Source organism: Mustela nigripes, chromosome X (assembly GCF_022355385.1).
Source record: "Mustela nigripes isolate SB6536 chromosome X, MUSNIG.SB6536, whole genome shotgun sequence".
NCBI classification, from domain to species: domain Eukaryota; kingdom Metazoa; phylum Chordata; class Mammalia; order Carnivora; family Mustelidae; genus Mustela; species Mustela nigripes.
Window position 1 is genome coordinate 82,322,160 of NC_081575.1, and position 25,773 is coordinate 82,347,932.

General features: G+C 40.7%; 1 protein-coding gene across 4 annotated transcripts in view; it reads left to right on the top strand.

Annotated features, from left to right (window-relative positions):
• The window catches only part of ZNF630 (zinc finger protein 630), a 12,354-nt gene extending 2,836 nt beyond the window's left edge, over window positions 1-9,518 (top strand). For 2 of the 4 annotated variants that reach the window (XM_059384613.1, XM_059384612.1), the window contains 4 exons: window positions 1,541-1,645; window positions 6,665-6,791; window positions 7,053-7,148; window positions 7,342-9,518. In XM_059384613.1, coding sequence (XP_059240596.1) covers window positions 1,631-1,645; window positions 6,665-6,791; window positions 7,053-7,148; window positions 7,342-9,065 — 1,962 coding nt within the window. In that variant the 5' untranslated portion in view covers window positions 1,541-1,630 and the 3' untranslated portion in view covers window positions 9,066-9,518. Of the gene's footprint in view, window positions 1-1,540; window positions 1,646-6,664; window positions 6,792-7,052; window positions 7,149-7,341 lie in introns of those variants that run through there. The other 2 variants (XM_059384611.1, XR_009401185.1) reach the window with 2 other exon arrangements.
• The last annotated feature ends 16,255 nt before the right edge of the window (window positions 9,519-25,773 follow it).

A 25,773-nucleotide genomic window follows, 5' to 3' on the forward strand; every position in this document is an offset into this window, starting at 1 on the left:
TTATTTGTCAGAGAGAGAGGGAGAGAGAGCAAGCACAGGCAGACAGAATGGCAGGCAGAGACAGAGGGAGAGGCAGGCTCCCTGCCGAGCAAGGAGCCCGATGTGGGACTCAATCCCAGGACGCTGGGATCATGACCTGAGCCGAAGGCAGCTGCTTAACCAACTGAGCCACCCAGGCGTCCCAGTTTTCACATTTTTTAATGTTTGGAAAAAAATCAGACTATATTGTGACATATGAAAATGATATAAAATTCAAATTATAGTGCTCATAAGTGAGGTTTTTAAAGAGTATACTTAAAAAAATTTTTTTAGAGCAAGACAGTGCCATGAGGGGAGGGGCATAGGGAGAGGAAGAGAGAGAGAGAGAAACTCTCAAGCAGGCTTCAGGCTCAGTGTGAAGCCCAATGCAGGGCTTGATCTCACTACCCTGAGATCATGACCAAAGCTAAAAATCAGGATTCAGACTTATTTTAACTGACTGAGCCCCCCAGGTGCTCCATAAATGAGGTTTTACTGGAACACAGTCAATAAACAGAATTGGCTTATATATTGTCTCTGGCCACTTTCAACTGCTGAATAGTTAGTTGCAACAGAGACCATACGCTTCACAAATCTGAAATATTCACTATCTGTCTCTGTATGGAGAAAATTTGCCAACCTGTAATCTAGACCACCCATTTATTTCTCCCTCCTAGGTTGTTTTCTCCTTGTTATTGGTAACATAAAATGCACATTTAAAAAAAAGATTTGACAGAGACAGAGAGAGCCAGAGAGAGAGAGCGCGAGCGCGTGCGCACACAAGCAGGGGGAGGGGCAGGCAGAGGGAGAAGCAGACTCCCTGCTGAGCAGGGAACCTGATATGGGACTTCATCCCGGGACCGTGGGATCATGACCTGAGCTGAAGGCAGATACTTAACTGACTGAGCCACCCAGGTGCTCCTAAAATGCACAAATATTAAGTGTATAGCCAAATGAATCTTTACATATGTAGTCCTTATTATTTTGAAACAAATCCCAGATATATCATTTCATAATAAAGACTTCATCATGTACCTGTGAAAGATAAGGTCTTAAAGGTCAATACTGTTATTCAAGGTAAAATAATTAACAATAATAACTTCAGATCATCATTGGTTAAAATTTTGTAATATCCTTAAATATCTAGTCAGGGCTCAAACTTTAATGATTATCTCAAAGATTTTTTTGTGTATTCAAATTAAGATCCAGACAACTTCCGCACTTTACATGTGGTTGCTGTGTCTTTTGAGTCTCTTTAATTGTCTCTAGTGTTACTTTAAATGGTCACCTGCTCTTCATTTCTTGGAGGTTCCACAAATTATTTTCAGTCCTCAGTGACTGGGAATTTGGTTATTTTCAAAACTGTGGTGTTCTTGACAAAGTTGTGATGAAAGTTCTTTCAGTTAAATCTCTGCATGCATCCATGATTATTACTTTAGAAAAAGTTCTAGAAATGGAAATGCTGGTCAGATGATAAACACAAATTATCAATGAATTAATAAGCAACACATGTTACATTCAGCCATCAAAGAGTGGTTAAACCCAGCTTGGTCTCTGAAGACTCTTCTGTACCCCACCGCACCCCCAATTGCTCTCCAAAGAGAAACAGAAAATGACTGAGTCCCAGGTAAGTTGTTTGTTTCCTGCTTGTTTTTTCCACAGTAAAATGAGAAAGGACAATACTTTGAAAAGAAGAATTAGAGAAATTTAGACAGAATAGAAGATCAAGATGCAGGTGAAGTTGCTGTTAAGATACATAGATTATCTGGCCTTACTTCGTATAAACTGAGCTAAACATTTTACCTTCAAGCTTCCTAGCAGCCACAGTGAAAATGGCAAACAGGATATGTTAGATGGCTTGTATTTGCCATCAAGAGAAATCAGTTCATCAGTCCAGCTCTTCAGCAAGTCACAATTTCTGACTTTAGGCTAAAGTCAGCCTAAAAAATTTTATTGTTGAGTTTTCCTAAAGGTCAGTGGTTTTCTGCTCAGTGTGGTATCATCAGTAGTTGTTTCAAAGAGGCGCTTTTTAGTTAAAATTTTCTGGCAGAGGCTTGGAGGGTGGATGGTTTCCTGGTTTTCCATGGCTCCTTTGCTGTCATGACATAGTTTGTGGGATCATTCCCCAACACAAGGCCAGTTCCTTCTCTCCTCTTCCATTTTATGTCTTTTTTTAAAATAGTTTTTTATTTTTTTATTTTTATTTTTTAAAAGATTTTATTTATTTATTTGACAGACAGAGATCACAAGTAGACAGAGAGGCATGGGGGGGGCGGGAAGCAGGCTCCCTGCTGAGCAGAGAGCCCAATGCAGGGCTTGGTCCTAGGACCCTGAGGTCATGACCGGAGCCAAAGGCAGAGGCTTTAATCCGCTGAGCCACCCAGGTGCCCCCAAATAGTTTTTTTCTTTTTTAAAAGATTTTATTTATTTATTTGACAGGCAGAGATCACAAGTAGGTGGAGAGGCAGGCAGGCAGAGAGAGAGGAGGAAGCAGGCTCCCCGCTGAGCAGAGAGCCCAACGCAGGGCTCGATCCCAGGACCCTGGGATCACGACCTGAGCTGAAGGCAGAGGCTTTAACCCACTGAGCCACCCAGGAGCCCCAAGTTTTTTTAAAAAGATTTTTACCCATCCATTTGAGAGAGAGAGAGAGAGAGAATATGAGTGGGGGAGAGGGGCAGAGGGAGAGGGAGAAGCAGACTGCCCACAGAGCAGGGAGTCAGATGCAGGGGTCAATCCCAGGACCCTGGAATCACCACTGGAGCTGAAACCAGACGCCTAACTGACTGAGCCATCTAAGTGTCCCCATTTTATGTCTTTTTATCCCTTCTTTGCAAGGGCAATGTATATATGGTACAAAAAATGTAAGTAATATTGCAAAGTAAAAATTAGAAAGAAAGGGAAATATCTCTTTAATGTAACTTCTGCCCTTCCCTGGCATAACTAGTGTTGTGTAGCTTGGGGATGATCCTTCCAGATACATATAACCCCTGTGTGTATAGATACATCTGCATGAATGTGTGTGAGTGATTTTATTATTTTCATGTATTTTTCTTTACCACACCCACTATATCTTCTGTAATTTTTAAAAAATGTATTGATAAAACATTACCAATAAATGTAGTTTTTGTACATTTTATTATGGAAAATTTCAATTTTGAACATACACAGAAATAGATTTTTGTGAACCACTTGTCCTTTCCTCCCAGCTGCAAATATTATCAACTGGTGGCCAATCTTGTTTTATCTATGGTCAATCTTCATCCACTCCTGTCATCCTCCTCCTCATCATTATCATCAAGCCAGTCCTTTATTAATATTTTTGTTGAGGATTTTTACTACTCTGTTCATGAGACATATTGGCTTGTAATTTTTCTTGCATTTCTGTTTATGTTTTGCCATCACAGTTAGGTTGGCTTTATTTAACAAGTTGGGAAGTATTCTCTGAAAGAGTTTGGGTAAGATTACTATTATTTCCTTCTTAAATATTTCGAAGAGTTCTCCAGTGAAGTCATCAGGGTGTGGAGTTTTCTTTGTGGATAGGTTTTTGACTATGAATTTGACTTATTGAAAAAATATGGTACCATTCATATTTTCTATTTCCTTGTACATTGGGTTTGTTAAGCTGTGATTTTCAAATAATTTGTCCAGTTTGCCTAAGTCTAAGTCAGGAGTCAGCAAACTTTTCCTGTAGAGGGCCAGATAGAAATATTTAGGTCTGTCAGCCATATGGTCTCTGTTGCAACGACTCAGCTCTCTTTTTGTAGGTTGAAAGCAGCTGTGGACAATATGCAAACCAATGAGTGTGGCTGCGATCCAGTGAAATTTTATTTATGGACACTGGAAGTTGAATTTCATATAATTTTTACATGCCACAAAATATTCTCCTTTGGTTTTTTTCTTCAACCATTTAAAAGTGTAAAAACCATTCTTAGCTCATGGGCCAGATTTAGCCTGCATGCCATAATCTGCTGTCCTATGATCTGCATTGTCAAATTTCTTGTCATAAAATTGTTCATAGCATCCTTTTATTATTCTTTTTTTAAAGATTTTATTTATTTATTTGACAGACAGAGATCACAAGCAGGCAGAGAGGCAGGCAGAGAGAGAGAGGAGGAAGCAGGCTCCCCACTGAGCAGAGAGCCCGATGCGGGGCTCGATCCCAGGACCCTGAGATCACGACCTGAGCCAAAGGCAGCAGCTTAATCCACTGAGCCACCCAGGTGCCCCTTATTATTCTTTTAATGTTTGTAGGATACCAGCCCCTTGTTGATGGGCTCTTTTATTTTATTTATTTTTAATTTAATTAAAAAGATTTTATTTATTTGAGAGAGAGACTGAACACACAGAGTGAGAGTGAGAGGGAGAAGCAGACTCCCAGCTGAGCAGAGAGCCTGATATGGGATTTGATCCCAGGACCCTGGGATCATAACCTGAGCTGAAGGCAGATGCTTAACTGACTGAGCCACACAGGTGCCCTGCTTATTGCTTTCTAGAAACTTTTTTATGAGTGATAGGAATTTTGAAGTATACATTAAAACTCCTTTTTTTTTTTTTTTGGCTATGTGTTGATTTGTCACTCAGCCTTATTGGCTGTCTCGTCTCACTAGATTATGAGATGCTTGAGGGAAGATATTTTTTCCAGGTTTCTTTTTGGCTCAATCCCCAGTTCCAAGAACAATCCCTGGTATTCAGTGGGGTCTCAGTAACAGCTTTCTGCATAGATGAAATTTTTTTCACTTAACGGTGTATCTTAGAGATTGTTGCATATCACTCCTTGTTGCTTTTTATGGTTGTGGTATTCCCTTATGAATTATTGAAGCATAATTCATCCAATCGTCATGAGGTTGTCCTCATCATTTTGCTGTTATAAACAGTACTGTAGTTTTTTAAAAAAAGATTTTATTTATTTATGTGACTGAGAGGGAGAGAGATAGTGAGAAAGGGAACACAAGGAGGGGGAGTGGGAGGGAGAGAAGCAGGCTTCCCGCTGAGTGGGGAGCCTGATGCAGGACTCAATTCCAGGACCCTGGGATCATGACCTGAGCTAACGGCAGACGCTTAACCACTGAGCCACACAGGCACCCAACAGTACCATAGTGAAATAACTTCACACGTGATGTTTTGTTCACATATCTGAGTATATATGTTAAGTAATTTCTAGAAATGGAATTGCTGGTCAGATAATGTGCACATTTAAAATTTTGATGGCCATTATCAAATTAATTGCCCTCAAAATATTTTGTACCAGTGTATACACACAATTTGAGTGTGCTCTTTTTTGGTATCTTTACCAACTTAGTGACTTAGCAAACTCTAATCTTTGATAATATGTAAGAAAAGCATGATGTTTTGTTTTGGTTTAATTTGCCTTTCTCTTCATGTAAATGAATTTGAACATCTTTTTCCATGTTTAGAAGCCATTTGCATTTCCTTCTCTGTGAATTGATGGTCATGTCCTCTGATTATTTTTTTTTAAAGTGAAGTTGTTGGTCTTTTTCTTTGTGCTTTGTAGGAGCTCTATAAGTTGAGGAAATTATCTCTTTGTCCATCTTATGTGTTGTGCTTTGAGTTTGTTTATGATATATTTTGCTGTGCAATACAGAAACTAGTCAGATTTATCACTGTTTTCCTTTGTGGCATCTGGGTTTTGTAGCATGCCTAGTTAGAAGATTTTTCTCCACTTTAAACTTATTTTAAAAATCTCTCCTGTCTGGGGTGCCTGGGTGGCTCAGTGGGTTAAGCCACTGCCTTCTGCTCAGGTCATGATCTCAGAGTCCTGGGATCGAGCCCTGCATCAGGCTCTCTGCTCGGCAGGGAGGCTGCTTCCTCCTCTCTCTGTGCCTGCCTCTCTGCCTGCTTGTCATCTCTCTCTGTCAAATAAATAAATAAAATCTTTTTTCTTTTTTTAAAGATTTTATTTATTTATTTGACAGAGAGAGATCACAAGTAAGCAGAGAGGCAGGCAGAGAGGAAGGGAAGCAGGCTTCCTGCTGAGCAGAGAGCCCGATGTGGGACTTGATCCCAGCACCCTGAGATCATGACCTGAGCCGAAGGCAGCGGCTTAACCCACTGAGCCACCCAGGCGCCCAATAAATAAAATCTTTTAAAAAATTAAAAAAAAAATCTCTCCTGTCTTTCTTTATTTTATGGCTTCTCTTTTTCTTTGTTTAAGTTTTTGTTGTATCTCAAATTTATTTTTGTGTATGGTGCGAAATAGGGAGTCTGTCTTTACATTTTTTTCTGATAGCTACCCAGTTTTGAATAATCTGTCTTTTTTGCAGTTATTTATTTATTTATATATTTTTATATTATTTTATTTTATTTTTAAGTAACCTCTACTCCTCACATGGGGCTCAAATTCACAAACCCGAGATTAGGAGTCATTTGTTCCACCGACTGAGCCAGCCAGGCGCCCCTGCACTTATTTAAAATACTCCTTTCTTATATATTAAATGTCCCATTTTTATTTATATCTAGCTTTAGACTATCTGTTCTGTTCCACTAACTATTCTTGGCAATGGCAGAATTTTACAAAGTTTTTCTCCTTAAGTAGGCTGCACAAAAATGCTAAGTAAGTATCCTACAGGTATTGCTGTGGTAAAAATGATCAGAATGAGCAGATTGTACAGGAATGTGCTGTCACAGGAACCAGTGACATATGAAGATGTGGCCGTGGACTTCACCCAGGAAGAGTGGCAGCACCTGGATGCTGCTCAGAAGACCCTACACAGAGATGTGATGCTGGAGATCTATGGCCACCTGGTCTCTGTGGGTAAGGGCATATTCTCCATGGAACAATGAATCGAATCCTCTTCATCCTTCAGAGCTGCCAAGACCATGATCTTTATGGTTTTCCATGAATAAAGTCTTTTCTTTTATAGCTTGCGCTTTCCATTCATATTTTTGTTATATCTGAAATTTATATTTGTGAGTTAAGGATCCATCTTTTCTTGGGAGGCCCCTGAGACTGCTTCTTCTCCTCATGGATTTCTGAGCTGCCAAGGCCAAGACAATTATACTTTTCCCTTAACAGGGTGTTCAAGTATAAAACCAGGTGTAATCTTCAAGTTGGAACATGAAGAGTACCCGTGGATCATAAAGAGTGAATTGTCAACATGGATCCACTCAGGTGAGTGAGAATTGTGTAGATGGCTGGGAGGACATTTTCTTCTTCTCTGACATCAGTGGCCTCCTCTCTTTCTTAAAATTTATTAGGCCTTTTTTACAGCATCCATCTTACATTAGCACCTTCCTAACACTTCTGTTTGCTGCTGTTTTCTTTTTGGTTCCTATTTTATTTTATATTTTTCTTCCTCTTTCAGACAGGGAGAAAAGCCTTGACTCTTCCCAGCAGATCATTTCAGAAGAACATTCATTTCAAAAGGAGATATTGGAGAAAACCCCAAAAGATAATTCATTGTACTCTCTCTTAAAAGCCTGGCCTACTGAGGGTCAGATAGGTAGGTATCAAGGAAACCAAGACAAGGTTTTGAAGCAGGTCACAGTCCTTAGCTATGAAACATTGGCCAAGGAGAAAACCCCCAAATATAATACATTTGGGAAAATATTTGGTGGGTGCATAGACCTTGGCCCTTCAAGTATAAAACTCCATGATTTTGATTCATGTGAAAAGGGCTTGAAATCTAATTTAGACTCACTGACATGCAATAGGAGCTATGCAAGAAAGAACCCCATTGAGATATTTGGATGTGGGACACCACTTAGCTATAGTGATTCCTGTACTGTGCCTGAGAAAATTTATACTGACATGAAACCCCATGGACATAGTCGATGTGAAAAAGGTCTTAATCATGAACAAGCCCATATTCGGTATAAGAAAGATCAAGCTGGTAGGAAACCCAATGTTTGTAGTGAGTGTGGGAAAGGGTTTATTAAGAAGTCACAGCTTACTATACATCAAAAAATTCATACTGGAGAGAAACCGTATGTATGTGGAGACTGTGGAAAGGCCTTCAGTGAGAAATCACACCTCATTGTGCATCAGAGGATTCATACTGGGGAGAAACCTTATAAATGTACTGAGTGTGGAAGGGCCTTCTCCCAGAAGTCACCCTTCATCGTTCATCAGAGAGTCCATACTGGAGAGAAACCCTATGAATGTCTTGAGTGTCAAAAAGCTTTCTCTCAGAAGTCACATCTCATTATACATCAGCGAGTTCATACTAGAGAGAAGCCATTTGAATGCAGTAAATGTGGGAAAGCCTTTGGTGAGAAGTCTCACCTTTTTACACACCAGACAACTCATACTGGAGAGAGACCCTATAAATGTATTGAATGTGGGAAAACTTTCCCTCAGAAAACACAACTCATCATCCATCGGAGAACACATACTGGAGAGAAACCCTATACGTGCAGTGAATGTGGAAAAACCTTTTGCCAGCAGTCCCACCTCATAGGGCATCTAAGAATTCATACAGGAGAGAAACCTTATATATGTACTGACTGTGGAAAAGCGTTTTCCCAAAAGTCACACCTTACTGGACATCAAAGGCTTCATACTGGTGAGAAACCTTATATATGTAAAGAATGTGGAAAAGCCTTCTCTCAGAAGTCCCCTCTTATTATACACCAGAGAATTCATACGGGGGAGAAACCTTATGAGTGTAATGACTGTGGTAAAACCTTCTCCCAGAAATCACCCCTCATTATTCATCAGAGAATCCATACAGGGGAGAAACCCTATGAATGTCCTGAGTGTGGAAGGGCCTTTTCCCTGAAGTCACATCTCATTATACATCAGAGAGCTCATGCTGGAGCAAAACCATATGAGTGTAGTGAATGTGGAAAGGTCTTCTGTGAGAAGTCTCCACTAGTTGTGCATCAGAAAACTCATACTAGGGGAAAAAACTCTAAATCTGCTGAATATGGGATGGCTTTTCCCCGGAAATCACAGATGATCACGTATCAGAGAACACACACAGGGGAGAAACCGTCAAAATGCAGTGACTGTGGGAAGGTGTTCTGCCAGCATACACATCTTGCTGGACATCAGAATCCACATAGGAGAGAAACGTGTATGTACTGATTGTGGGAAGGTCTTCCCAGAAGTCAGATCTCACTGTGCATGAAAAAACTCACACTGAACAGAAATCTATGGATGTGTTGGACAGGAAGGAAATGTGGCACCTCCTTTACTGTAGAATAGCCTCATATGCTGCTAACTATTTCTTTTTTTCTGTAAGGATTTTGTATTTATTTATTTGAGGGGGTGGGGAGGAGGAGTGGGAGAAGGACAAGCAGACTCTGTGTTGAGCTTGGAGCCCATCGCGGGGCTTGATCTCAGGACCCTGAGGTCGCTACCTGGGCTGAAATTGACTGAGCCACCCAACCACCCAATTCTGAAGTATTTCTGATTACCTCTCCGCCGAATGATCTTGTCAGGCTCTCAGAATATTTTCAATACCGTAAATTTGGAATGCATTTGTTCACCCTCAAAGTATCCTATCCCCCCCTCACAGAATAAATGTGTCTGGAACAATTATCATTGTTTTGGTGTTATTTGGTCCTTGAAGGTATTGTAGAACTCTCCTTGAATTTGTTTGGGGATGGTGCATTTTTTGAAAGTGATCTTTCTGTATTTCTTTCACCATATTTTCTCTCTTTAGATTACACATATATTTATGTTGATATACCTATCGATATATAGATATAGATATATGAATCCCTGTAGTTTTCATAAAAATAATCCATTTCCTGAAGGTTCTTAATATATTTGTGAAATTTTGAAAAAATATATTTGTGAAATTTTGAGCAAAGTGATCTCATATGATTAATTTGATTTTCCTCTAAATAGGGAGTTATTTCTCCACTACCATTTCTTATAGAGTGTATTTGTGATTTTTCCCCCTCAGTTAGGTAAACTAATACTTATGTTTTGTTTATTTTATGTCCCCCCCAAGACCAATTCTTGCATTTATATAATTTCTCTATTTTCCAATTCATTCATTGGTACTTTTTATTTCATTAAAGTCCTTCCATTTTCTTTTCTATTTCTTCTAACCTTGTTATTTGAATGTGTATGTCAATTAATCTCATTCTTTCTGGTCTATTCATAGATGTGTTTTGGGCTGTGTATTAATCTGAGAACTACCTTGGACATTTGTGGTTCAGTCTGAGAGTATTCTGGTTTTTGATAGGTTAGTCCTACTGTATAACCCGATATTGTTTGTGGATATAACAGATCTATTTAGTCTTAGGTCTTTCAGCATATTTCCTGTTGTGCATCCTGTTTTCATTGCTTTTATGTATTTTCATCTTTCATCATGTGTTCTAATTTCTTTTGTACTGTTCTGGATGTGTTACTTGTGTTCCAGAGCATAGCAAAGGGAGGTACGCTTCCAAAAGGTTTTCAGGAAGCTAGCAGAATTATGGTTTCCAGAATCTTGATAACTCATAGTAGCTGAGAGATGAGATTTGAGGCTGCAAGAAAGCATGATGGCAAACTTTTGATCATAAATGTTCAGAGGACTTTTTTTTTTTTTTACCTTTCTGCTTAATGCCATGATTTAAGGTATATAATTTCTCTTACAGTCCTTTTGGGCAGAGATGTTTTTATTTTTAGCTCATTTTTTCACAGAGAGTAAAGCCTTTTTGTTTCCGAATTAATGTCAGCAGTCTTTGCCCACATTGAACAGGACATGTTCTTGAAAACTGTAGTGTGAGTGACTTTGGTTTGGTGATTGTTCTTGAAGTGAAGGATATGCAATAGTGAAATGTCTGTTTGCTGTGGTGTGGCCCAACTTCTGGGGTCTGGTCTCTTATGGAGTCAGTGACTTGCAGCACGCCACAGCAAGAATGGGGAATTTCCTAAAAATGTCCCAGAGTGTGTATGGACATTATTACTTCATGTGCAACCAATCTTTACTGAGCATGGCAGGCACTACTCTAAGGATTCTGCAGTGAACAAAGCAGACAGAAATGTCCCAGTCCTCATGGAGAGATGGACAATAAAAAATTATACATATTATATTAAAATACATTTGTATAATATGTATCATATATAAGTGTATTTTTAATATAGTAAAAAATAAAATAAAAAGCTTAATGTAACATAGATAATATTTAAGGGTTTCTTAAAAGATGTGTCTCCAACAGAAACTGATCCCAAATAATGATCCGAGATACAAGAATGATGAGCAAAAAATGTGATAAAGATGTGGGTAAATTAAAATGAACAGTAACTACAAAACCTGGTAATGATAAATCATGGGTATAAGAACAAGACAGAAATAAAATATGCATATTACACTTAGTAGGAAATATATTGACTAAATTTAGACTTTAGTAAGTTCAAATGCATGCTAAAATTTCTAAGGTAGCCAGTAAAATAATAGAAAGAGTGTACAACTTCCAAATTAAGACAGTCAAGAAATGGTGTATTATTTTCCTATTGCTGTTATAACAAATTACCATAAACTTTGCAGCTTAAAATAACTTAGATTTATCTTAGAGTAGGTCATAAGTCTAACACAGATCTCACTGGGCTAAATCAAAGTGTTGACAAGGCTACATTTATTTCTAAGCTTTCAGAGAGAATTCATTTACTTGCCCTTTCTGGCTTCTGGAGGCTGTCTGAATTCTTTGGCTCATGACCACTTTCCTTCATCTTCAAAGCCCTCAAGTTACAGCTCTATGACTCTTCCCACATTGTCACATTTCTCTCTGACTATAACAGGGGAAGGATTTCCACTTCTAAGCACTTTTGTAGTTGGATTAGACCCACTTTGCTAATCCAGGATAATTTCTGCATTGCAAGATCCCTAACCTTAATCATATCTGCAAAGACCCCTATTCTATGTAAGGTAACATATTCACAGGTTCTGAGCATTAGGGCATGGGTATTTTTGGTGGTCATCATCCTGCTTATCAAAGGTGGATTAAAAAAATCAACCTAAAAGAAGACAAGAAGGGAGACAAAAATATTGAAAAATAGTGTTACAAATATAAAGCACAGAATAAGATAGTCGCAATACATATATATATATATATATATATATAGAGAGAGAGAGAGAGAGAGAGAGAGTCATAATAAATACAGATCAACTGTACCCACCAGTTAAAAGAGAAAATTGTCAGATTGTATGACATAAAATCTAGCTGTATGCCATTTTAAGAGACATACTTAAAGTCTAAAAACATTATCAGGTATTTTTTTTTAAAGATTTTATTTATTTATTTGACAGAGAGAGATCACAAGTAGACAGAGAGGCAGGCAGAGAGAGAGAGAGAGGGAAGCAGGCTCCCCGCTGAGCAGAGAGCCCGACTCGGGCCTTGATCCCAGGACCCTGAGATCATGACCTGAGCCAAAGGCTCAACCCACTGAGCCACCCAGGCGCCCTTTCAGGTATTTTCAGAACAGCATTACACAATAACACTCTTCCTGGGCTTCGCATATTGTTGAGTCAGCATATATATTGTTTCCCCACAGAATATGCAGGCTTTGAGTTGACAGAGAGATAGTATATGATGATAAGTCTCCATCTGTCCCTATTTTATTGGAGTTATTTTTTTGAGTCAAGAATAGCTGTTGAATTTTATCAAATTACCTTCTCAGCATTTATGGAGATGATCATATGACTATTCATTTTGATCCATTATATAATAAATTATATTAACAAATGTCCTTATATTGAACCCTTCTTGCATTAGTAGAATAAGCTTCATTTGCTCATGCTATGAGCCAGCATGCAGCTGACAAACTTTTGCTGGTATTTTAGTTAGTAGTTTTGCATTGATCGTTGCAAATAAAACTGATCTGTAGCTTGCTTTTTTGGTCCATATTTTTCAGATTTGTTTGATTCAACTATGTTGGCTCCCCACAAACCCTTTAGAAGTGTCCCTCCCTTTGTTACAGAAGAAACTTGCCCAAACTAATATGAAGGCAACCAGGACCACATGACAAAAGATTAAAAGACAAAAGCAATGGAAACAGCATGAACGATAGGAAATAGACTGGGAGACCTAAGACAAAATAGCTCTGTCATGTGTACAGACAAAATCAGGGTACACTTGTCTACTGAAAGACCAAATATATTCAGTCTGAAATACAAAGCAAAACCCAAAATACAGGACACCTGGGTGGGTCAGTGGATTAAGCCTCTGCCTTCGGCACAGGTGAGGATCTCAGGGTCCTGGGATCAAGTCCCCCATTGAGCTCTCTGCTCTGCAGGGAGCCTGTTTACCCCCACCCCACCACCTGCCTCTCTGTCTACTTGTGATCTCTCTCTCTGTCAAATAAATAAATAAAATAGTTTAAAAAACTTCAAAATACAAGAGATAATTTGGAAAGATTAGAAGAAGGACAAATATAAAATATAAAATCATACCTGACAATTGCAAAAGGAAGTGAGAAGAGAATGTTGACATCTGAAAATGTTGACTTTAGGACAATTAGCAACAAGTGACAAAATATAGACTGATTTTATTTTATTTTATTTTTTTAAAAATATATTTATTTATTTATTTATTTGACAGACAGAGATCACAAGTAGGCAGAGAGGCAGATCAAGTGTCACATCTCTACCGACTTAGCCAGCTAGGCACCCCAATAGTTTTTTTTAAGATTTTATTTATTTACTTATTTATTTACTTATTTTAATTTTTCAGTGTACTAAGATTCACTGTTTATTATTTATTTGACAGAAAGAGGAGAGAGAGAGAGAGCACAAGCAGGGGGAGCAGCAGGCAAAGGGAGAGGGAGAAGTAGGCTCTGTGCTGAGCAAGGAGCCTGATGTGGGACTTGATCCCAGGGCCCGGGGATCATGACCTGAGCCAAAGGCAGAAGCTTAACTGACTGAGCCTTCCAGGCACCCCTTGATATTTATAAAAAACCAAAAACTACAGGGGACCTGGGTGGCTTAGTCGGTTAAGTGTCCAACTCTTGATTTCAGCTCAAGTCATGATCTGAGGTCATGTTGTGAAATCGAGTCCCCCGTTGGGCTCTGTGCTGGACTTGTAGCCTGCATAAGTTTCTCTTTTTCCCTCCCCCTCTGTCCCTCTCCTCTAAAAATAATCCCCCAAAACAACAACAACAAAAATAAGAAATAAAGTAATATTCAAAAATTTTAAAATTGGGAGATTTTATGTATTGATCTATAATAGATCAAATGGACAAATAAAAAATTAGAGAAGAATTAAACAATATAATAAGATATTCCTTTTTTTAAAGAAATCATTTAAATCGCAGTGCCACCATTGTGTATGTGCTTTTTTTTTAAAAAAAGATTTTATTTATTTATTTGACAGACAGAGATCACAAGTAGGCAGAGAGAGAGAGAGAGAGAGAGAGAGAGGAGGAAGCAGGCTTCCCGCTGAGCAGAGAGCCTGATGCTGGGCTCGATCCCAGGACCCTGGGATCATGACCTGAGCCAAAGGCAGAGGCTTTAACCCACTGAGCCACCCAGGTGCCCCGATAATAAGATGTTTGTAACAAATAGGAGGCTAAATAGATCTGTTAGATCTACAAATACAACAGGACTAAATTTAGTTATTAGAAAACAGAATACCATTGAATTGGATCACAGTTAAAGTAGTACTCAAAATGATTAGCCAAAAATGTTTCTATTAACAAACAAGAAATGCTGTTAAGGGAAAATCATAAAGGTCTTTGCCTTGACACTTCAAAAATTCAAGTAGAAAAGAAGCAGTTTCAGGGACATCATAAAGAAGCTGCACATTAGCCTCCCATTAAAACTGGATCCCTAACTCATACCATACACAAAAATAAATTCCAGGGTGCCTGGATGGTTCAGTTGGTTAAGCATCTGCCTTTGGCTTGGGTCGTGATCCCTGGGGTCCTGGGATTGAATCCGTGTCAGGCTCCTTGGTCAGTGAGGAGTCTGCTTCTCCCTCTCCTTCTACCCCTCCCCCTGCTCGTGTGCTCTTTCTCCCTCTCACACACAAATAAATAATAAAATCTTTAAAAAAAACAATTAATTCCATATGTAATAGAAAGGTAAACACTAAAAAACTCCCAGAAACCATAAACCTAATAAAAAAAGAAACACTCTGTTATAGGAAAAACAAAGACCTTGGCACTGACAGCTCTGAAGGAGGGAGAAAAGGATTAGGTTCATTAAATTACAGAGGGTGGCCATTCTTACCCACAGAGGTCAGGTGGTTTTAAGTCCGCAGCTTCACTTTCATATTCAGGGTCCTCTGAACAAGGCCCATATTCTTTTTTTTTTTTTTAAAGCAGAAAAGCATTTTATTTACAGTGCAGTGGCTAGAATCACAGAATCAATGGAAGTCTGGAGAATCAGGGCCAGAAAAGAAAGAAGAGCTAAGAGAAATAAGGCATTCAGAAGATCACACCCTGAGAACCTTTTTTTTTTTTTGCTTTTTATTTATTAAATAACAATCTTTTAATAACATTAAATTCAAATTTAAGAAAAGAAAGAAAAAAAAATCCATAATTTCTCCATGAGAGAGTTGTCTTTCTTAGTTTTTGTGTGTTTCTCACTACTCTTTTATTATTGTTAGGTTGATGTGCTTTAGAAATGATAGCTCTTCTTTTTTTTTTAAGATTTTATTTATTTATTTGACAGAGAGATCACAAGCAGGCAGAGAGGCAGGCAGAGAGAGGGTGGAAGCAGGCTCCCGGCTGAGCAGAGAGCCTGATGTGGGGCTCGATCCCAGGACCCTGAGATCATGACCTGAGCCGAAGGCAGAGGCTTAACCCACTGAGCCATCCAGGTGCCCCTGATAGCTCTTTTTAAAAGATTTTTTTCTTTTTAAATTTAAACTCAACAATTAACATATAATGTATTATTTGTTTCAGGGGAACAGGTCTATGATTCATCAGTCTCATATAACACCCAGTGCTCATTAGAACACCTATCCTGCCCATTGTCCATCCCCCAGTTACTCCCTACCTCCACTCCCTTCCCTCCAGCAGCCCTTTGTTTCCTATGATTAAGATTCTCCTATGGTTTTTCTCCCTCTCTGTTTTCCTCCTGTTTCTTTTTTCCTCTCTTCCCCTAAGATCCTCTGTCTTGTTTCTTAAATTCCACATATCAGTGAGACCATATAGTTGTCTTTCTCTGATTGACTTATTTTGCTTAGCCTAATACCCTCTAGTTTGATCCATGTTGTAACAAATGTCAAGATTTCATTTTTGATGGCTGCATAATATTCTATTGTATATATATATACCACATCTTCTTTATCCATTCATTTGTTGATGGACATCTGGGCTCTTTCCACACTTTGGCTATTGTGGACATTGCTGCTATGAACACTGGGGTGCACGTGCCCCTTCAGATCAATACATTTGTGTCTTTAGTGTAAATACCCAGTAGTGTGATTGCTGGGTCATAGGATAGCTTTTTTCAACTTTTCAACTTTTTGAGGAACCTCTGTACTGTTTTCCAGAGTGGCTGCACCAGCTTGCATTCCCAGCAACCAGTGTAAGAAGGTTTCCCTTTCTCCAGGCCCATGTTCTACCACTCCTCCTGGGAGAAGTCCAGAGCCATGTCCTTAAAGGCTACTGATCTCTGTTCAGCACATACCTGTTTAGCTTGAAGTGATCATCCTCATCATTTTTACCGCATTAAAATGTGTAGAATGCTTACTGTGGACCTAGATTTTGCTTGTATTTTATAAGAGAAATAATGTAAAATCCTGCCATCAGCAGAATAGTAATTGAAACAAAATGGAGTCCAAAAAGGGACCCAACTACAAATGGGAATTTAATAATATGATAGAAATGGCATCCTACATCCATGGAGGAAAGATAGATTATTTAAAACCAAGTAGTCATGAGAAAAAAAAATCTAGTCAGACTCCTACCTCACACCTTAGAAAAAGATAATTACATATATGACAAAAATTTAAACATAAAATATTGAAACCATAAAACATAGAGAGAAACAACAAGAGAAATACAAGAGAATAAAGAGAGTTTTTGTTTATAACTTCTTAGTGCAAGAGTCCTTATAAAGCATTATATAAAACCTAGATAGTTGGGTGCCTGGGTGGCTCAGTTATTAAGCGTCTGCCTTCTGCTCTGGTCATGATCCCAGGGTCCTGGGATCGAGTCCTGCATTGGGCTCCCTGCTCTGCAGAAAGCCCGTTTTCCCTCTCCCACTCTCCCTACTTGTGTTCCCTCTCTCGCTGTGTCTCTCTCTGTCAAATAAATAAATAAATAAAATATTTTTTAAAAACCTAGACAGTATAAAAGATTGGTAAGTTTTTCTCTATAAACATGTTTTTCTTCAAATTATATCAAAAACTACTGTCAACAAAACAAATAGCAGGATAGAACATAGAGTAGATTTTTTGTGTGTCAAAGACAATACAGAATATGATGAACAACACACTCATTTTACACAAAGCCCCACACAGATAGATGGGCTTATATATATATTAAACAAAATGTGGCCGGAATTTCTTCAGACCAGATAATCCTGGTTGTGTTAGACCGAAGGTTAGGGAATATATTATGGAGGATTTTCCTTTTCCTTTTATGAGATTTTTCTTTTCCTAATGTTTACCTATATTGTTTACATATTTTCTCCATATACAGGTTGTGTTTGTGGAGAAAAATAATGCTTTTCAAGTAGAAGAGCATAGGAAAAGGAACTTGCCTTCAGCTGGGGGATAAACTCATAGAGATGATTGCAAAGAAGCCATAGAAAAACCAAGAAAGCCTACCCTCTGCCCTGAAAGCATCTGCTCAGAATTTTTTACTAAATTTGGACTCACTGGGAAAATTCTGAGCTGAAAATCACTGACCTGTAGAAAGAACCAACAATAAAATTTCCTAGGCCTCAGTGCCTGGCAATCATTATTTACTTCCTTAGGAACTGATTTGTTTTCTCTGTGTGGAGAATGCGAATCATGTAGCTGATCACGTTTGCCTTTTTTTTTTTTTTTTCAATTCTGGTTGTCAGGAAGCTAACAGACAAATGCATAGTTTGTATAGAAGTCGGGAATATGAGCTATTCATCTTTTTATTCTAAATTTCTCTAGCCCTATTTTTCAATTATTTTCCCTTCTCCATTTTGTTGTATGGAAAAACAATGAGGAATACTGTGTTGAGGGTCCCAAAGACCACTCTCAGTCATGATGATTTACTAGAAGAACTCACGGAATTCAGAAAAGCTGCTATACTTGTGGTTATGATTTATTACAGTGCACGATATGGATTAAAACCAGCAAAAGGAAAAGGTCCATACGGAAGAGTCCAGCAAAAACCAGAAGCAAGATTCCAGTTATTCTCCCCAAGTAGAGTCACACAGAGAGTCCTTATTCTCCCAGCAATGATGTGTTACAATACACAGGAAGTATAGTCAATCAGAGAAGCTCATCTGAGCCTTGCTGTCCAGGGTTTTTATTGCGGGTCAGTCATGTAGGCATGGAGTGCCCACCTGTGGGATTGGAGTGACTGACCTTAGCTACTCAGTCTCCAGCTCCCAAGAAGTCAAATTGCTACAGGGTAGCCCAAAGACTAAAGCATACAAAGACCAGGCTTTTGCGTAAGTTACTCTGTTAGCATACACTGGCATGACCCAAGATTGCAGGTATGCAAAGACATTCTTTTTTTTTTAAGGGTTTATTTATTTATTTGACGGAGAGAGAGAGAGACAGTGAGAGAGGGAACAAAAGCAGGGGGAGGGGCCGAGGGAGAAGGAGAAGCAGGCCTCCCACGAAATAGGGAGCCTGATGTGGGGCTCGATCCCAGGATGCTGGGATCATGACCTGAGCTAAAGGCAGAGGCTTAACCGACTGAGCCACCCAGACGCCCCTCTACTAATGTTGTTTTAATCCACCAACCATGTTGTTGCCGCTGGGTACTAATGGCCTGAATGTCGTTAGGATACATGTTTTGTACTCCAAAATTTCGGGACCTCCGTTAGGGCTAGCTGAGTGGTAGGCATATCTAGGTGTAGTTTAGTCTGAGTATTCCAATGAGGCCTCCAAAAGGCTTCTTCATCTCAGAGAGGGGCTGTCGTGCAGGGAATTTGGACCAAGCATGTGATGCCTACTGCTTTATTCCATCTGAAACCCACTCCCCCCGGCATTCTGTTTAGTAGTTCTCTGTCCATGAAAACAAGCACAATATATACTCGTGCACAGCACACTGTGGTGTATCAGACATGTTGCTTCTGTATTTTGTCTATTATAATCAGGGACTTTTAAAAAAAGATTATTTATTTGAGGAGAAAGCAGCGTGAGTGGTGGGGAGGGGCAGAGGACGAGGGGGAAGGAGAGACGTAGACTCCCTGGTGGGGATAGAACCCTATGCTGGACTTTTCTCCCTAGATATAAGGAATCTCCTTCAACCTCAATACTTTTCAAAAAGGGCAATGTATGCTTAGCCAGACTGCTTTCTTTTTTCATCTTAAGTACTCTGTTCCTTCTGATTTAAGTTTTCTAGACTCTCAGTGAGCTAAAGGTCTACAAAAGCATGTTATATCTCTAAGTTTAGGCATTCTTCAAGTCCCAGAAGGGGGCAGTAACTTTCTTTTCTCATCATGCTCTCAAGAAACCTTTGAATCAGAAGCTAGGCCGGGAGTAAATCTAAGAATTTTGCTGCAGCAAATCACGTATGGGCAACCGGTACGGTTAGAGCTGTTGCCGTGTGGGCCACTCTGGAGTTCACCAGGACTTCCGCATCTTCCATGCTCTGCTACAGGAAATAGCTATGACCGTGGACAATTTTACCCAAACCACCAAGACGATTGCCAAAGAACTCCAGGAACTCCAGCCAGGGGTCCTTTATAACTATCTAGTATTGGCCATGATCCTGGCTTCTCAAGGGGGCAATTGCTTATTTTACCTTTTAATTTTTTAAGATTTTGTTTGTTTATTTGTCAGAGAGACAGAGAAAGATAACATAAGCAGGGGGAGCAGCAGGCAGAGGGAGAAGCAGGTTCTCCCCGCTGAACAAGGAGCCCGATGCGGCGCTCGATCCCAGGACTCTCAGATCATGACCTGAGCCAAAGACAGATGCTTAAATGACTGAGCCACCCAGGCGTCCCAAGGGGGCACTTGTTTAGTGGCTAGAAGGTACCACTGTGCATGTACTCCCTGAAACCTCGCTGAAGTTTATGACATCGCCAAAAACATTCAAACATTTCAGGAAATTCTTCAGATTGCCACTCTACTGTCTGGATATGCTTCAGGCCCAATGTCTAGGAATCTTTTTGACTGGGTCTCTCTAAACCTTAACTCTTGCTTTTGTTCTTTTATTTAGCCATGAATAACTATGATTTTTGTTTTCTTCCTGAGTATATCTTCTTGTTAAATGCCTAATCTCTAATACATCCCAATAGGTGGCAGCCCGACAGCTCAATCAACAGATGATACCAAAGGAACAACAAGAACACGAAGGTCAACCCCTCTTGAAACTATTTGGACTAAACTCAACTTCCCAATGAGTCTTATTCCATCCCCTAATAGTGTTTAAGGACAGACTTTGTTTTAAACAACAGGGGGGACTAAGTTTCAAAATTACCAACTGCTTACCCTCTGCTTTGTCTTGACCTAACTTTAGTCAGGCTTCTCTTTTCCTACAGGCACCTGAACTCTGCTTGTCTCCCAGCAAACACACAAAGAGTGGCATGTGCCCCCCTTCTCAGCTTCTCCTGAGAACTGACTGACAACAGCCAGATACTTTGCTGTCAGAACCCACCAGTCATTTTCCCTTGCTTCTCCAACCCCCCCCTCCAAAGATTCAGCTTATCTTTGGTTGCTTTCTCCTTATCCTATAAAATAAAAGCCTTTTTTCCTGCTTCATTTTGAGAACCTTGCAAACTTATGATCACAGCACTCTCCCCATTGCAACCACCCCCCTCCACCCTTGAAATGATCTTTTCCCTCCCTTGCAATAATCCTTTCAGAGAAAACAAAGTTTCTTCTTACAGAGTCCTGATTTTTGACAACCAACATGAAGCAAGATGTATTAATAAGGGCCCAGACTTCTTTCCTTTTTTAAAAAAATATTTTACTTATTTATTTGTTAGAGAGAAAGAGCACAAGCAGAGGGAACAGCAGGTAGAGGGAGAAGCAGGCTCTCCGTTGAGCAGGGAGCCCAATGTGGGACTTGATTCCAGAACCCCGGGATCATGACGCAAGCCAAAGGCAGACGCTTGACCCACTGAGCCACCCAGGTGTCCCCAGACTTCTCTTTCATCAGTCAATAGGTAATCTAGGGCTATGCTGTTGTCTAACATCACGTTTGCTAAAGTATGGTGACATTGGCCAAGAGTTTCAGTTCTTGGCGATTTATTTAATTTGTGTGGGTAACTCCTGGGACACAGCTGTCTGAGTTTCTGTTCATTGCTGTGTGTTGTCTTTTACATATGCTGCTTTTATTGCTTTCCCCTCCTCCAATTAGTGATCCTCAAGTGGTTAGTATCAGGGAAATATTTTTTAAAAGATTTATTTGAAAGAGAGAGAATGAGCAGGAGGGGCAGAAGCAGAGAGACTCTCAAGCAGATGCCACACTGAGTTTAGAGCCTGTCATGGGGCTCGACCTCAGGACCCTGAGATCACAACCTGAGCTGAAACCAAGAGTCGGCTGCTTAACCAACTGAGCCACCTGGGTGCCCCTTTCTGGGAGATATTTGGAAAGTTCATAGTGTTGGAGAATTGTGGCTAGCTAGTGTGGTTGCTGAGGACAAGTCATTGGCAGGGGGTGGGGGTTGCTGTGAGGAAAACTCTACCGGAACTTTGACTAAATCCAGTGTCTGAGCTTGGACAAGGGGAAGCCTGTCATAGAGGAAGCCCCTTTACAAGGGATTCCCTCGCAGGCCCACCAGGCTCCTTCGGTTGCCTGTATTTCATGTTCCTATGGAGGCAAGTCGTGTGGCTTAATGCAGTTCCAGGTGGTGTAAACAGATGCTTATAACGTATTAGTGTAGCAAAATAAACCTGTGTGTTAGTCACCTCGTATTCAGCACCTGGGTCAGATCCATTGGTTATGGGCTCAGACTCCGGCCACATATTTGAACTAGAAGTTGGTGCATAGCGTTAGAAGACACCTGTGAGCGACAAGCAGTATGTTGTTTTCAGACAGACTTCGTCAGCAGTAAGGTAGGAAGGAAGGAAGTTCTCAGGTAAGGAGAGGACACAGCCAAAGGGTCGAGGTGAAAATCAGAGGTCATCTGTGTGCAGCAGTCGGCATGGGGAGAAGCGAATCAGTCAAATGGTCTTGCTGGGTTTGTTCTGAGGCCTTTTCAGTGGAGCTGGTGGGCAGCAGATGATGAGGATGCCTCTCTCTGTCTCCAGCCGGCAGGAGAGGTTTGCTCAGCTTCCACTGGATGGAGGAGCAGAGGCAGGCTGAGAGGATGGGCCCAGAACCAGCGGTCTGGGGCTGGTGCCTGTCAGGCTGGAGGGGAAGGAGGCCGGATTTTCTGTAAGGGAAAAAAGAAAGCAGCTTTGCTGTGGGAGGCTATGTGAGGGCTCCCATGCCTATGAAAACTAGTAATAAGGGGCGCCTGGATGGCTTAGTTGGTTAAATGTCTGACTCTTTTTTTTTTTTAAGATTTTATTTATTTATTTGAAAGAGAGAGAGAGAGAGGAAAAAAGTCAGCAGGAGAAGCAGACTCCCTGCCAAGCAGGGAGCCTTATGTGGGACTCCAACCTGGGACTCCAGGATCATGACCTGAGCTGAAGGTAGTCACTTAACCAATTGAGCCACCCAAGCACCCCAGGTGTCTGATTCTTGATGCTGGTTCAGGTCTTGATTTCAGGGCTGTGAGTTCGAGACCCACACTGGGCTCCATGCTCAGTGGAGCGTCTGCTTGTCCCTTTCTTTCTCCCCCTGCTTGGGCACACTCCCTCCCTCTCAAATACATAAATAGAATCTTTTAAAAAATTGGTAATTGAGTTGTGTCTGGGTGTGGATGTGTACGCTAACAGAGGTCATAGCATCTCTATTAATGGTTTCTTCATTAGTTGTGAATTTTAATATGGCGCAGTTATGTCACGGGGGCACAAATTTTCTGTCATCAGGACTGTGAGCAGTACTTGTGAACCGGAGGGACCACATGCCTCCACATTCTCTTAGGAGCCTTTGTTTTAAAATAGCATTATGTTGGACACCTGGGTGACTCAGTCGTTAAGCATCAGCCTTGGCCTCGGGCTGCCATGATCCTGGGGTCCTGGGATTGAGCCCCACATTGGGCTCCCTGCTCCATGGGAAACCTGTTTCTCTCTCTCCCACTCCCCCTGCTTATGTTCCCTCTCTCGCTGTGTCTCTCTCTGTCAAATAAATAAGTAAAAATTTAAAAAAACAACAAAAAATTATGTCTTGTTATGACACCTGCTGCTGTGGGACCACAGGGTAGGTAAAAAAAAACCCCGAGCAATGTTACTTTATAATGCTTGTTACTGCATTTTCTCTGCAGTGAAGTGGGAGCCTTGATCTAATTATACATCAGCACAGGCTGGTGCCCTGCGTAGGGAAGCGGATAGAAGGCCCATGTCAATATCCACCATTGTTCAGTCATATATGATAGTTCCTGTCACTGCAGGGAGGGGCCTAATGAAATTGATTTGCTATTTCATTTCTCTTTTCTTTTTTTATTGTGTTATGTTAGTCACCAGACAGTCCATCAGTTTTTACAGTTTTTGATGTCGTATTCCCTGATTCACTGCATGTAATAGCCAGTGCTCCATGAATTCCGTGCCCTCATTAATACCTGTCACCCGGCTCACCCAACCCCCCTCCCCTTTCCCCTCTGAAACCCTTAGTTTGTTTCATGGAGCCCACAGTCTCTTGTGGTTCGTCTCCCAGATTTGCTATTTCAGAGGTAACCCTCTTTCTTTGTAAATCTTTCTCCCATGAAGTAGGCCCAGTGTCTAGATTTCTGGCATCTCGTGCAGTCCCTAATGGTTTTGTTTAAAATCTCTCTGTTGTGTAGATTCTTCTATTAACAATCCATTTTGAAAAAAAAAAGCCATGCATTTTTACAACCACATGCAGCCCAAATGTTCTCACCTCTCATGTGGCCACAAGGGATAGGGTATTTCCTCCCAAAGGTCTGGAGACTCCCTCTCTTTCTAGAGCCCTACCTCCTTTGGTGGTCTGGTCAATTCTTTAGATTTGGCATTGTAGCATGCCTCCTCTGTCCCTTGTTTGGCATGAACAGAGATATGGTGTACCCAGATGGGCTAGTGGGAGCCAATGTGATGATTTCCTCCCATCTCTGTATCCCAAATGTCTCAGCTTGTATTTTTTTAAAAGATTTTATTTATTTCACAGAGAGAGAGATCACAAGTAGGCAGAGAGGCAAGCAGAGAGAGAGGGGGGGGAAGCAGGCTCCCTACTGAGCAGAGTCAGCTTGTATTTTTTTTAGCCCTGATCTTGCCGAAGTCCTGACTGAGTATTTAGGTCATTAGCCACTGACCAGGAGTCAGTAAAAATGTCAACCTTTGGGGCATGTTTGTCAAAGTCATACTCTTTTGCTAGGATATTACACCCAGTTTGGCCTCCTGGGCATATCATATGCCCCCCATGTGGACTTTGGAGCGTTTGAATGGGAGTGAGAGGCTGTAGCTATCCATTGCTGGTCCCTCATAGCCCATGCTTTACGCCATTGGTGAAGGAAGACCACTGCTTTTCTTGTTTTGAGAGTGCCGACCATCCTCCCCGTTGTCCCCGTTGAGCAGGGACACCTTGGGCAAGTTAGCCTCAGTGGCGGGGTACGTATGGAGCTATCTCCTCATGGAGTTTCTAATATTCCAGTGGGCTAGGTTTAGCTTTACCCTTAGATACTATTTCCATTTTAATAAGGAGGCCTCTGTTGCTGATCTGATTTCTATAGGGAGCTTTTTCCTTTATGCAGTGCATATTGGAAATCTCTGTCTGAGGGTAACTAGTTTTGCCCCAGAAAGGGCCTCAGTTTCCATAAATGCCTTGTATGCGGCCCTGAGTTGCCTCTCCAGTAGCAAATACATTTGGACTGAGATGGGAGCCACTTACAGCCAAAGCTTGTGAGTAGGAGTTTGCCTATCCATTTAGCCCAGAGGCCCCAGCAAATGTTGTGGTGGCAGAAACTTCTTTTTTAGGTAGGCTCAAGGCCCAGTGCAGAGCCTAGCAGAGGGCTTGAACTCATGACCCTGAGACCAAGACCTGAACCGAAACCAAGGGTTAGATGCCCAACCAGTTGGCTGAGCTCCCCAGGCACCCCAGTGGCAGAAACTTCTAATCGTATGTCCTGTCCTTGGGGCAATATTGGAAGAACTGAAGTGAAAACCCCCTTTTAATTTATGTAGTGCTTGTTGTTGCCCAGGGCCCCATCAAATACGCAAGAGTTATGGACTACTACCCAGGAGCTAGGGCCTAGCAAATAGTTAAGGTGAAGAATGTGTTGAAACTCAAATCCAGATTTTTCTAGCAAATGGTGAGCCTCCATTCTGATGTGGACATTGGGAACACTAGAGTTGTTTTTTTGTTTTTTTGGGTTTTTTTTGTTTTTTACCAGGCTGGGAATGGTTGCCCTTCTCAGTTCCAAATGTAACCTCTGAATTTAATAGACTAGGAGGACCCTTGTGTCTTATGGGAGGGCAGGAGCCCATCTGCACTCAGTGAGGTGTTCATTCAGGGCTGTGACAGCTCATGAGACAGAGTCTTGGCTAGGTCCAGTGAAAAGTTTTCTTGGCGTTTAACAAATACTAGCACATTTGAATTACAGATTAATTAAAGATAGTGGGAAAGAAAATCAAACGGAATTCATTTTATCCCCCTACGTCTATACGTCCATTCTTAGACAGTTTTAGTGTTT